Below are 12,213 nucleotides of genomic sequence, written 5' to 3' on the forward strand. Positions count from 1 at the left end.
TGGACCTGGTGACCCGATTCTGTAGACCTGTACCCTATGAGGACTGTCAGGGAGACAAGGGTAGATAGGATTCAAAAGCTGAAGGAAAGCTTCAGTCCAAAAAGCAAGTAGTTTACTGAACAAAGAGATAGAATAGACAGGCCAGTGTTTCCCATACAAATAAGAATAGCACATGAAAAGGTGGTGGGTGTGGGGAATAAGACATGAGGAATGAGTGGCTAGGGCTCCTGCTTATCTATAGCACACCTCTTCTGAGTAAATGCACATGACTATTTCATAAATCAGCGCTGAGCTTAATTTTGCCACAATAATGGTGTATAGTGTACAGTTTGATATATTAACTGCAGCAAATAAAAACAGAGAGTTTATTAACATCATTGTGACATTTTCCTGCAAACAAGTGTTGATATGTGCATTTCCAAAACCGTGATTCATGGGGTTCGACAAGTCACTGTATTTTGAAGTTGGAAATAAATTCTCCCTCAGCTCAGAATGACTTGAATCTGAGGCTCTCTTTTGTTTGTCGGGAGTCTTCTGGAGCAGTTCCACAGGCAATTGAAGTACAGTTGCTCTCTGCTTGTGGTAACATGGACACTAGATAGTAAGTAGCCATATAATAATTATTCATATTATCTATCTATCTATCTATCTACCTATCTATTCATTTTTTTTTAATAATTTCCAATGCCCTAATTTCCAAAGTAGACAGGGGGGCGGGGGGGGGGATCTGCACATACCCCTCTTCAAATTCTGAACAAGAATTTGTTACAATTCTAGAACACTGCATTTGGGCTCTGGTTTTGAAATCATGTTGAGAATCCTATCATTTCAAACAATAAACCTTCTCTTTAGCTATACCGAGAACCATTTCATAAAGTTGCTTAGCCTCTGCAACGATGGGAGAAAGATAATAGGGAGCACACCCTTTGGTCCCTGAGAGAAAGGACCAAAACTCAGTGGAAAAGCAATTGCTTTGCATTTTAAAGGTTTTAAAGGATTCCCTGCCCCTGTTTTAAAGGATTCCTTGCCTCCTTACCACAGGCCTCTGGCTAAAGGCTTGTCGCATCCTCAGATTTGATAGGCTTCAGAAGAGGAATGGTTATATCACTTATGAACCCCTGAGCATCTGACCCACACACTGGCTGAGATCCAGACTAAATTACTCAAAAGTACTACACAGAAGTTACTCTAAAGGACTACTTAATTTCAACTGGACTACTCAGGAGTAATTTAGCATGGATATCAGCCAGTGTAAACCATATTGAGCTAGATGGACCAACAGTCTGACTCAGTATAGCAAAGCGTCTTCTGTAACCTATGTAGTTGTACCCTGTGCAGCTGCAGCTGTTGCTCTCCACAGTTACAACCCTGTGTAGATGGAGTGTTGAGCAGAGGTCCTTCCATGCTGGCAACAGCTTAAACTGTATTGCCTTTGAGCCTTTTCTAGCAATGGGAATCTATGGACTTTACTGAAAAAGACATATACTTACTTTCATCATTAGAAACATTCCCCAGAGACGTGTGACTGGAATAACGTTTGTTTTCGCTTTCACTGAGACATCTTTCAATCCAACTCTCTGAAACAACAAAGAAACAAAAATTAGGATACTTTCCCTCCACCTTGTCACACTTCCACAGTAAATGAAACCTGTCTTCAGGTTTCATCTCTGCCCTGGACTTATTATATATCCTTGGGCAAGTCACTTACTGTCATCCTCAGTTGCTCCTCTGTAAAGCGGGAATATTAGTGACCTACCTCACAAGCTTATTGTAAGGGTGATCACAGTAAAAATCAGGTAAATTAGTAGTAGCAAACAAAAATTAAAGAGAAACTTTTCCAGTCTGAGTATATGATACTCCAATTGCTGCCTTTGATCAGATGTTAGGCCAAGCCTTTTCTAAAACCCATTTGGTATAGTGGCATGTGTTTTACTTCCACACTGTAGCATGGTGATCTAACACATACCGTTATAGATATAAACTGCTTGGAACTGACTCACTGACACACTCATAGGGATACAGGTGGACCCCATTATCTGCAGGGATTTAGTTCTTGACTGAAGACACAGATAGCGAAACCATGGAAAACGAATCATTGAGTGAATGGAAGTTGAGGGATTAGGTTCCTGGAGGGCAAAAAAAAAAGCTTTACAAGGCAGAAGCTAGTAGAATAACATGCCGTGCCATGCTCTCCAGCTGTCCAGCAATGCTCCCCACCCCCAATTTGACCAATTTTCCATGAAAAATTGTGGGAGTAATAATAATAATAATAATAATAATAATAATAATAATAATAATAATAATAATAATAATTTATTATTATTATTATTATTATTATTATTATTATTATTATTATTGATATTTTAGAAAAGAGCCACAAAATGACTCCATTTAGCAAAATGGTGGCTGGGAATGTTTTGTTGTAAACCACCCTGAGCCATTTTTGGAGGGGTGGTATATAAATCAAATCCATAAATAAATGACCTCAGAGGTTATTACCTAGGAATTGCGGATATGTGGATTTTAACCCTTTTGTAAACTGCATATACCGAGGTCGCCTGTCTATTGCCCAACTGCGGATACGCAGAACCATGGATGTCGGGACTGCGAGTGACAAGGTCCACCTGTATCAACGTTGTTCAAATACCTTAATGTCGAAAGACCTCTTTCCCACAAAAAGTCTTCAAAGTGGTGTATAACATAAGATAAACATATCACAATAAAATAATCAAAAATATGAAAAATTATCTAAATATATCTATCTATTAACATAATTTAAATCTGAGGAGCAAAAAACCAGTGGTAACATAAAATCAGAACAGCAAACTGAGGGGTGGGAAATGATGACTACAATTCAAAAAGCCAAATTAAACAAAACATTTTCTACTGAGTGTCAGAAAGCCTGTAAAGCTGAGGCCAGACAGTTATCCTAGGAACATAGGAAGCTGCCTTATACTGAGTCAGACCATTGGTCCATCTAGATCAGGGGTTCTCAACATTGGTTCCCCTGATGTTATTGGACTTCAGCTCCCATAATCCCCAGCCCCAGTGGCCTTTGATTGGGGATTATGGGAGTTGAAGTTCAATAACATATGAGGACCCAACGTTGAGAATCCCTGATCTAGATCAATATTGTCTACACTAACTGGCAGCAGCTCTCCAAGTTTTCAGTTCCCAGTCCTACCTGGGAGTTTAAGGACTGAATGCCAGGGATTGAACCTGGGCCCTTCTGCATGCAAAGCAGATGTTCAATCATTGAGCTCCAGCTCCAGTCCATCAGGACCTAATGGAATTTGCATTACTACCCAAAAATGCCATCCCCACAACCACACCTCCAATGGTGTTGACACACAGAGCAGGGCCTTCACTGATGATCTCAATAGGAAGCCAGTTTTATGTAGCAGAAGGAATTCCTTTATATATCTTTGTTGACATATGGACTGAGACAGAATGATTACTAAAAAGGTCTAGTAATGAAAAAGTCTACTAATTAGACACTGATGGTTTAAGGTATTTCAGCACTAGCTAGAATATCAGAATTTGGACAGCATATGTCCCAAGACACACTGTCTAACATCCTGACTAAGCCTGCAAGCAAAACAACAGTGCACATACAGTGCTAGTCCCCATGTTAGTCTTCCGAAACATGTGCGTATCTCAGAGCTCTCCTGGCGCTCCAGATGTGCACTATCGTAACACATTCTTGATCTTCAGGGACATGTTTCCATTCTCACAGAGCACTAAGCATGTCTGAAAATCAGATGTTTTAAATCTAACACTCAATACTTGACACAGAAAGTTTATCTTGTAATATTTATTTATTGATCATGTTTATATACATAAGAACATAAGAACAGCCCTGCTGGATCAGGCCCAAGGCCCATCGAATCCAGCATCCTGTTTTGCAGTGGCCCACCAGATGCCAACAGGCAGTTACTCCCCTGCAACTAGTACTCAGAGGCATCCTGCCTTTGAGGCTGGAGATGGTCTTTAGCCTCCAACAAGTAGCCGATGATAGACCTCTCCTCCATAAAGTTATCCAAACCCCTCTTAAAGCCATCCAGGTTGTTGGCTGTCACCACATCTTGTGGCAGAGAATTCCACAAGTTGATTATGCGTTGTGTGAAAAAGTACTTCTGTTTGTTGGTCCTAGATTTCCTGGCAATCAATTTCATGAGATGACCCCTGGTTCTAGTGTTGTGTGTGAGAGAGAAGAATTTCTCTCTCTCCATATTCTCTCTCTCCATATTCACCCCTGCTAACTTGGCAAAGAGGCACCTCTCAACGTGGTGATTCTCTTTATTTAGCAGAGGGAGAGTAGCTGGCCCTATCCATCCCAAGCACAGTACCTCCAGTGACTGTTGCTGGTGTCTATCTTATGTTTCTTTTTAGATTGTGAGCCCTTTGAGGACAGGGATCCATCTTATTTATTTATTATTTCTCTGTGTAAACCGTCCTGAGACATTTTTGAAAGGGCGCTATAGAAATTTATTATTATTATTATTATTATTATTATTAATAATAATAATACCACCAGATATGTATATCTCTAGGCGGTGTGAACAATTTAAAACACAAGAAATACAAAACAGAGTAAAAACAATTAAAATAATTTCACAGAATAAAAAAGTTAAAACAATTTCATGGGATAAAAACAATTGAACAGTTTAAATTAATTTCAGTTAAAAGCCTGGGAAAACAGGTGTGTCTTGAGGGTCTTCCTAAAAGCAATCAGAGATGGAGATGCTCTTATTTTGACAGGGAAAATATTCCAAAGTCCTGGAGCAGCCACAGAGAAAGTCTGGTCCCAAGTCTCCACCAAATGAGCCGGTTGCAACCGTAACCAGACCTCTTAATAGGCGACAGGATTCATGACAAAGAAGGCACTCTCTTAAGTACCCTGGACCCAAGCCATTAAGGGCTTCATAGGTAATAACCAGCACATTGTATATTGCTCAGAAACATATCAGTAACCAGTGCAGTTCTTTTAAAACCAATGTTATAAGGTCCTTTCGGGTTGTCTCAGTCTGGCTGCCGCATTCTGAACCAATTGTAGTTTCCGGACTACATACAAAGGCAGCCCCCCCTAGAGTGCATAGCAGTAGTCACACCTGGAGGTTACCAGCATATGCACCACTGTTTTAAGGTCATTTACCTTCAGAAATGGACGTAATTGACATATCAGCTGAAGTTGATGAAAAGCACTCCTGGCCACTGTCTCAACCTGAGAAACTAGAGTGAGTTTGGGATTCAGAAGCACTCCCAAGCAACATACCTGTTCTTTCAGGGGGAATGTAACCCTATCCAGAATAGCATTCCAGCCCAGAGCAAGGTAATCCAAACATGATGGGGTAGATGAGCTCTGCTCTCTTGAGATGTTATGAAAAGTGTGGATGTTGTACACAAACACAGAGCCTACAAGGACCATGCCGAGAAGATGCAGTCCCTCACACAGACACATTCTACAACCCTCATCCCCATTGTCCATAAGTACAGGGCTTATATGCAGAGACAAACACTGACTCTGAGGAGAAGTCCTCCCTGTGATCAGGAATACTGGGCACCCAGCCAGGAACTTACAAGTTCCATTTGCCAGTATTTACCTAAATATACTTGGGCCTCTTTCAGGCACTGAAAAAGGTATTAGGTATCAAAGGTCTTAGGCTACTTCCCAACAGGTAGTATACACTCGAACATTGGACACTAGTCAATTAATGCTTATATTCTGCAAGCATAGGCACAATCTTGGCTGCTTCTGCCCACCTCACTCCAGAAGGCTGATCTTGAATGAGAGCATTAGAGAACTCTGTTTTCTCATTCCCTTGCATCACACACACACACACACACACACACACACACACACAAATATGTTTCCCAAAGTCAGCCCAAATAAAAAAAAATTTAAAAGATCTTGCAGGATTTAGTTTTGTGGTTGATTTCATTCCACAAAAAATGTTACATGAATATTTAAGCATGTGTAACCTACGTTTTCCTTCCTGAAGAGGCACTCAAAGGAGCTAACACTAAAAGCAAATAAAATAACTCTTAATCCAAACTAAATTCCTAAAACATATCAAAGCAATACAAGTGTTAAACCCAGAGAAAAAGCAAGAAGCATCTTTACATAAGTCAAAAGACTTGCTGTAATAATTTTTTTAAAAAAATAGCAGCAGAACACCAACAAAGAAGGAACAGAATGAATTTCCCATGGCAGGGAGTGCCACATGGTGGGTACCACTACTGAAATGGCCCTTTAGTGCATCCTTGCTGGCCGAACCTCTGAAAGCGACAGAACATACATAAGCCTTGCCAGATTAATGGACAGGTAGTTCTATATGGGGGAGGATGTTCTGGTCCCAGGTTCTAAAGGCAATAGCTAAGTGCCTTGTATTCTACCCAATGAACGGGCAGCCAAACCTGCTGCTACAACAGCGGCAACACATGATCTTGAATGCTGATCTCTTTTAGCATTTAGGCTGCAGAGTTGTGTACTAACTAAAATTTCCAAATAGTTTTCTAGGGCAGCCCCATGTAGAATGGCATTGCACTACTTCAATGCACTACAGCAGCGGGGCCCAGCCTCGGTCCTCCAGTTGTTGTTGGACTACAGTTACCCCTGCTAACTGAGCAAAGAAATGCCTTTTTAAAGTAGTGATTCCTAGGGATGTGCACGGAACTGGGTGGGGGAAGTTCGAAGGCAGCGGTGGGGGTCTGACCTGACATGTGCGCACGCTCGCACGGCATGCATGCGCACGTGCTCGATGCACATACAAGCACCAGGAACTTCCCGGTACTTCTGGAAAAAGAGGAGATGGGGTGTCAGGGTGTTATGCTGCCGTCCCGAAGGAGCCTTTGCTAAAGGAGAGCTGGCGGGGGGAAGCGGAGGAAGGGGTAAGTACACCCTCCCCCACCCTTAAAGTCATACACCACAATCACCCCCACATTCGAAGCGGCTGAACAGGCCGTTGTTCAAACCAGTTCAGAGGCGCTTTAAAAAAGTCTTGCAGGATTTAGTTTTGTGGTTGATTTCATTCCACAAAAATGTTTTTTTTAAAAAAAAATGTGTTAAAAAATGTATATAAATTTTTTTAAGGCCATTAAAAGGGCCTCTGAACGGGTTCGTGCACATCCCTAGTGATTCTCTTTATTTAGCAGGGGGAGAGCAACTGGCCCTATCTAACGCCAGCAGAACATCCCCCCAGTGGCTGTTGTTGGTGTTAGAGATGTGCATGAAACAGATTTTGTGTTCCATTCTGAGCTCAGAATGGAACACAAAATCCCCAGAACATTCTATTGGAAAAACTGGTCGGTTGCTCCGGCGGAATGACGTCGTTCCAACTTGGAATGTTCTGAGCACCATTTTGGACTCCAAAATGACACTCTACTGGCTTCTGCACACACATGACAGCCATTTGCATGGTGGTGCTGACCACACAAATGGCTGCTGCGCATGTGCATGGGCCAGAAGAGTGACATTTTGGGGTTCATAATGGCACTTGGAACGTTTTGAGTGTTCCAGGTTGGAACGGGATCATTCCGTTCCAAACTTGGAACAGGCTCTTCATTTGAAGGGCATTCTGTTCTAAGTTTGGAACACTCAAAATGGCCAGGTTTGCACTTGGAATGTTCCAACCATGAACCATTCTGCACATCCCTAGCTAGTGTCTATATTTCTTTTTTAGATTGTGACACTTTTGGGGACAAAGAACCATTTTGTTTTATTTTTTGTATCTCTATGTAAATTGTTTTGGGAACTTTTATTTAAAAGTGGTATATAAATTCATAGTACTGGTCGAGTATCACTTATCCGGACTTCTTGGGACCAGCAGTGTTCCGGATTTTGGACTTTTCCAGATTTTGGAATCGTCCATTAACAGTACAGTGAGGTGGAATTCTTGCGAGAGTGCACAAGAGTTCCAGCGGGGAAAACAATGGCGGTGGCGAGGAGGCAAGCAGAGGAGGCGGTGGGGGTGGGTGGCAAAAAACAATGGTGGCAGTGAGGTGGTGGTGAGGAGGTGCATGGCTAATGAGGCGAGCAGAGGAGGCGGGAGGAGGTGGCGGCAGCGGGATGGCCTGGCCTGGCCCTGAGGGAGGCAGCGGGATGACCCTGGCCCTGAGGGAGGCGGCTTGACCCCATTTTTAAAGTGAGCTGTTTTGTTTTTCCCGGCATGGTGTCCAGATTTTGGAGCATTCTGGATTTTGGATGTCCGGATAAGGGATACTCGACCTGTAGTAGCAATTCCCATCATTCCCAGCCACAGTGGCCAATAGTCAGGGATGATGGGAGTTGATGGGAGTTGCTGGTCTTGTGGTAGCAAGCATGAATTGTCCCCTTTGCTAAGCAAGGTCCTCCCTGTTTTTATTTTAATGGGAGACTACATGTATATACCCTGTAAGATAGTCCCCTTAGGGGACAGGACCACTCTGGGAAGAGCATCATGTAGAAAGTTCTGATGCTGAACATCTCTGCACTACCGTAACCCAACCTTTTTTGTAATCAAACCATGAATGCTCTCACTGATCCAGGAAGAGACTCAACTGGCATATTAGCTAAAGCCTGGCAAAATAACTTCTGGCAACAGCCAATATCTGGGCATCCAGGAGTAAAGTTAGGTCTAAGAGCACTCCCAGTCTGTGAACTTGGTCCTTCAAATATGCAAATAAAAAAATATAAGCATCTATGTATATATAAACTTGCTTGGGCCTCACTCACTTATTCACTCACTGACAGAAAACTCCCATAGCAAAACACAAAAGATAGAAATATACCGTTTTAAAGGTAGGTTCCAGACCTTGCCCAGACTACCAGAAAAATTGAAAATCCTGGGGGAAAATGATTAGTTTCCTGGAAAATGTGGAAAAACTCTCCCATTGGGAAAACATGGGGAATAATTCCTTCTGACAAACTTTAGGGAGTTTTCTTGGGTACTTTTTGAGACAGAAAGTCTGGACTTTCACTGAATTATGAATTAAAAAACAAGCTATATTTTTTCAGTTCACTGCATTTCAATCAGATCTGCATTAAGATTGTGCAAGAAAACAACAAATACAAGAAACCTTAAGTACTAGAGATATAGAAAAATTCTTCTGCACATCAGCTAACAAGTAAAGGAAGAGTATGTGGTCATTTTGTGGTGCAGGAGGAATGCTTGCAAACTGTAAGCCTGTTTTACTAGTATATAAAAAGTTTATTATGCAGTGATCATATTGCATTAAAAAAAAATATAAGCATTGCCTTCCTAGTTTACATGATGTCTAAAACTGGCCAGCCAGGTGCCTCTGGGAAGCTTACAGGCAGGGCATGATGGTGGTACCGATTCCCAGTTTATCCACATAATCTGGTATTTAGAAATACACTGCCTCTGAACACGTAGACGCTGAGGCTCTCCACACGAGCAGAGTGGAGGGGGTTGTGTGGAGAGTGGGCTTGACCCGCTCTCCCTGCACACGAGCAGGCAGCTTAACCTGGGCGGCCGGATTGGCCGCCCACACGATTACCAGCTCTCTGTCACAGAGCCGGTTGTGGTGGCAGGGATCGGGGGCCTATACCCGTGTCCCACGCACAAGCGCGTGGGGCATTCTGGGGAGCACCCCCCCCAACGCTTGTTGTAGTCTCCCCATCGGGGGTCTACTCGTGAGTTGCTGTGGCGCGGAGCTGTGCTGTGGTGACACATGGTCAAAGAAATGGGGTTAGCGGGGCATGCACTCAGCTAACCTCATTTAATGGGGGTGGGGGATTTAAGAGGGCTGTCTACCGGGCGCCTCATGGCTCCCGTTGAAGCACATGAGTAGCAGAAACCAGGCTGAGCTCCCTTAGCCCGAATTCTGTTGCTCGTGAGAACAGCCTCCCTGTTTTGCTTTTTTGGCTAATAGCTACTCCAGACCTATTACCCATGAATTACTCTAATCATTTTTGAAAGCTATCTAAGCTTTTAAAGTGGTCATAAACCACATCTTATATTAATGAATTCACATGCAAGCAATTCCGATCACCAGATATACATTCTTTAAAGTAACATACAGTGTAAACTGGGTGGTCACCAGTAAAGCTGATGCCAATTCCTATGATAAGTGCTCTATAGACCTGAAACAGCTGCCACAGGAGTGGTTTGGGAACCAGTGGGGAAAATAAATCTAAGTGATCCACCCTCCTGCCACCAAGTATCTCCTGAAAAGAAACAATAGTTGGCATCCTGACTAGACTACTCATGAATAGTCCCCTTCAAATGAATGAGACAAATTAGTCATGACTAAATTGTTGTCTCATTAATTTCAGTGGGACTGCTCATGAGTAACCGATTCTGGATCTCAGCCTACGTCCAAGGCATTTTGTGGAAAACATGGCAGCCGCTGGGAAATGGCTGATCAAATGAGCTTCAGTGCTCTTGGTAACAAGTAAGCATCACTGAAAGAGCTCTGGAGGGTTCAAAATGAAACAAATGGCATTTGCTTAATTTGGAGCTAACGGAAACCTCCGGAATTAGTTTCATAACTTGTAACAAATAGGGCCCATTTGGTTCATCTTAAAAAATTCATTCTGAAGCAAATGAACACCCCTGTTTCCAACCACAGCACCTGCTAGACTGTCCTCTTTGAGGGACACTACAGTATGACTGTCCTCATACATTACGGCACCCACAAAGAGGCTCCCAAGAAATGCTTCCACTTGACAGCAACTCTGCATGGGAAGTCTCAGTCTCATACACATCGCTAACTTACTCTTCTCGGAAGTCGAGCTCTTTGGCCTCTTCTTTCTTGTCCCCCAGCCAACACATTCTCCCCTCTGTCACCCCCTGCTAATTATAACCACAGTTGCCTAGGTTACAGGTTTAATTGCCACCTGTTGTCTCCTTCCCTACATTGCAGTGCTACACCATGAAGGAGCCCTCCAAAACTGCTGAAGGCAGGAATCCTGAACAGATGAAATATATCAGCCCCATTACACAGGCAAGAACAGGCCTAATCCAGTGGGCTGGATAAACTATTTGTCACTGTCTGTAAGCAAGGCAGAGAAGTTCACACGGCGTTTCTTTTCCCTGATATGCGTATTATGGATTCTGATGTGCAAACCAAGTTTGTTTAATCAGCACATCAGTATCATGGGCTTGATTCAGACAACAGAAGACAAAATAGATTTAAGACAGGTCTGTGTGAACTCTATATGGCAGCTTCCTATATCCCTATGTCCCTAATCTACGAACAACTTAAATTCTGCAACATAGCCCAAATTTTGCCCCAAGGATGTCATAAACTATATAAATTAAGCTTGTTGAAGAGTGTTACATAACTTTTCCATTTTATGTAATGTATTCTGCTTCTTTGAGAGTCTTGGCGAAGGGCAGTTATGCAGGCCTTAAAACCTCACCCTCACGAAATTCTGTTCATCATCTCTCTGGTCTCTGAGATGTGACCAGGCTTTAAAACCTGGAAAATTGCTGATAGCCTCAAGAGGCTGAAACTTTCACCCAGAACTAGGGTGGCCAGGTGCAGATCAGCAAAAACTAAAACTCACCTATCTAAAATAAAGGACAAAGAAAGATATAAATTTGCATACAATCTGCATGGACTGACTTTATATTAATATAATACAAATGTATACATAAACAGAAATACAACTCTCCAGTGCTTGCTTATGAAGAGGTTGGCTCTTTGCTTTAAGAACACAAACACCTAGTGCATAACACGTAGCTATATCAACATCAACTGACTTCTTCTAGTTAGAAGAATGGAAGGCACGGGGGTGGGTGAGGGTGGAAAGCTTAGAGGCCTGTAACTGACTCTAGTGCATCAGCTAACATTAAATCTCCAGTTTTGCCACATTTCTCGTTACTTCTACTTTTCCCCTCACAAGGTACCTGTGCATTCTGCTTAGTGCTGGAAATGAATAAGCCCCATTCAGACATTCCATTATATGAGTGCGCACAGGTGTCTGTACACAAGTACATGGAAATGTCTATTTATGCATTCTTTTTAAAGGTGAACCTGAGTACAGAACCTCCTGGATGCAAGGTACAGATGGGAAGTGTACTATTGCATGGGTGTTGAACTAATATATGAATATCCATACTGTACATGCATATAAATCTGTACCGTGCATACACTGTACACAGATTATACCTGTGTTGAACATAACATGTGAATAGGACTCTAGCTTCTATATATTGAAAAAGGTGGGGAGGGGAGGGACAATGGCCATTTTTGTTTATTTGTCCA

General features: G+C 42.5%; 1 protein-coding gene across 7 annotated transcripts in view; it reads right to left on the reverse strand.

The window, feature by feature from the left end:
- Positions 1-12,213, reverse strand: part of RFX4 (regulatory factor X4) — a 119,065-nt gene that overhangs the window by 80,080 nt on the left and 26,772 nt on the right. For 5 of the 7 annotated variants that reach the window (XM_053252070.1, XM_053252071.1, XM_053252069.1 and 2 more), the window contains exon 2: positions 1,491-1,577. In XM_053252070.1, the coding sequence (XP_053108045.1) occupies positions 1,491-1,577 (87 nt within the window). Of the gene's footprint in view, positions 1-1,490; positions 1,578-10,719; positions 10,777-12,213 lie in introns of those variants that run through there. The other 2 variants (XM_053252076.1, XM_053252074.1) reach the window with 1 other exon arrangement.

Source organism: Hemicordylus capensis, chromosome 5, assembly GCF_027244095.1.
Source record: "Hemicordylus capensis ecotype Gifberg chromosome 5, rHemCap1.1.pri, whole genome shotgun sequence".
Taxonomy (NCBI): domain Eukaryota; kingdom Metazoa; phylum Chordata; class Lepidosauria; order Squamata; family Cordylidae; genus Hemicordylus; species Hemicordylus capensis.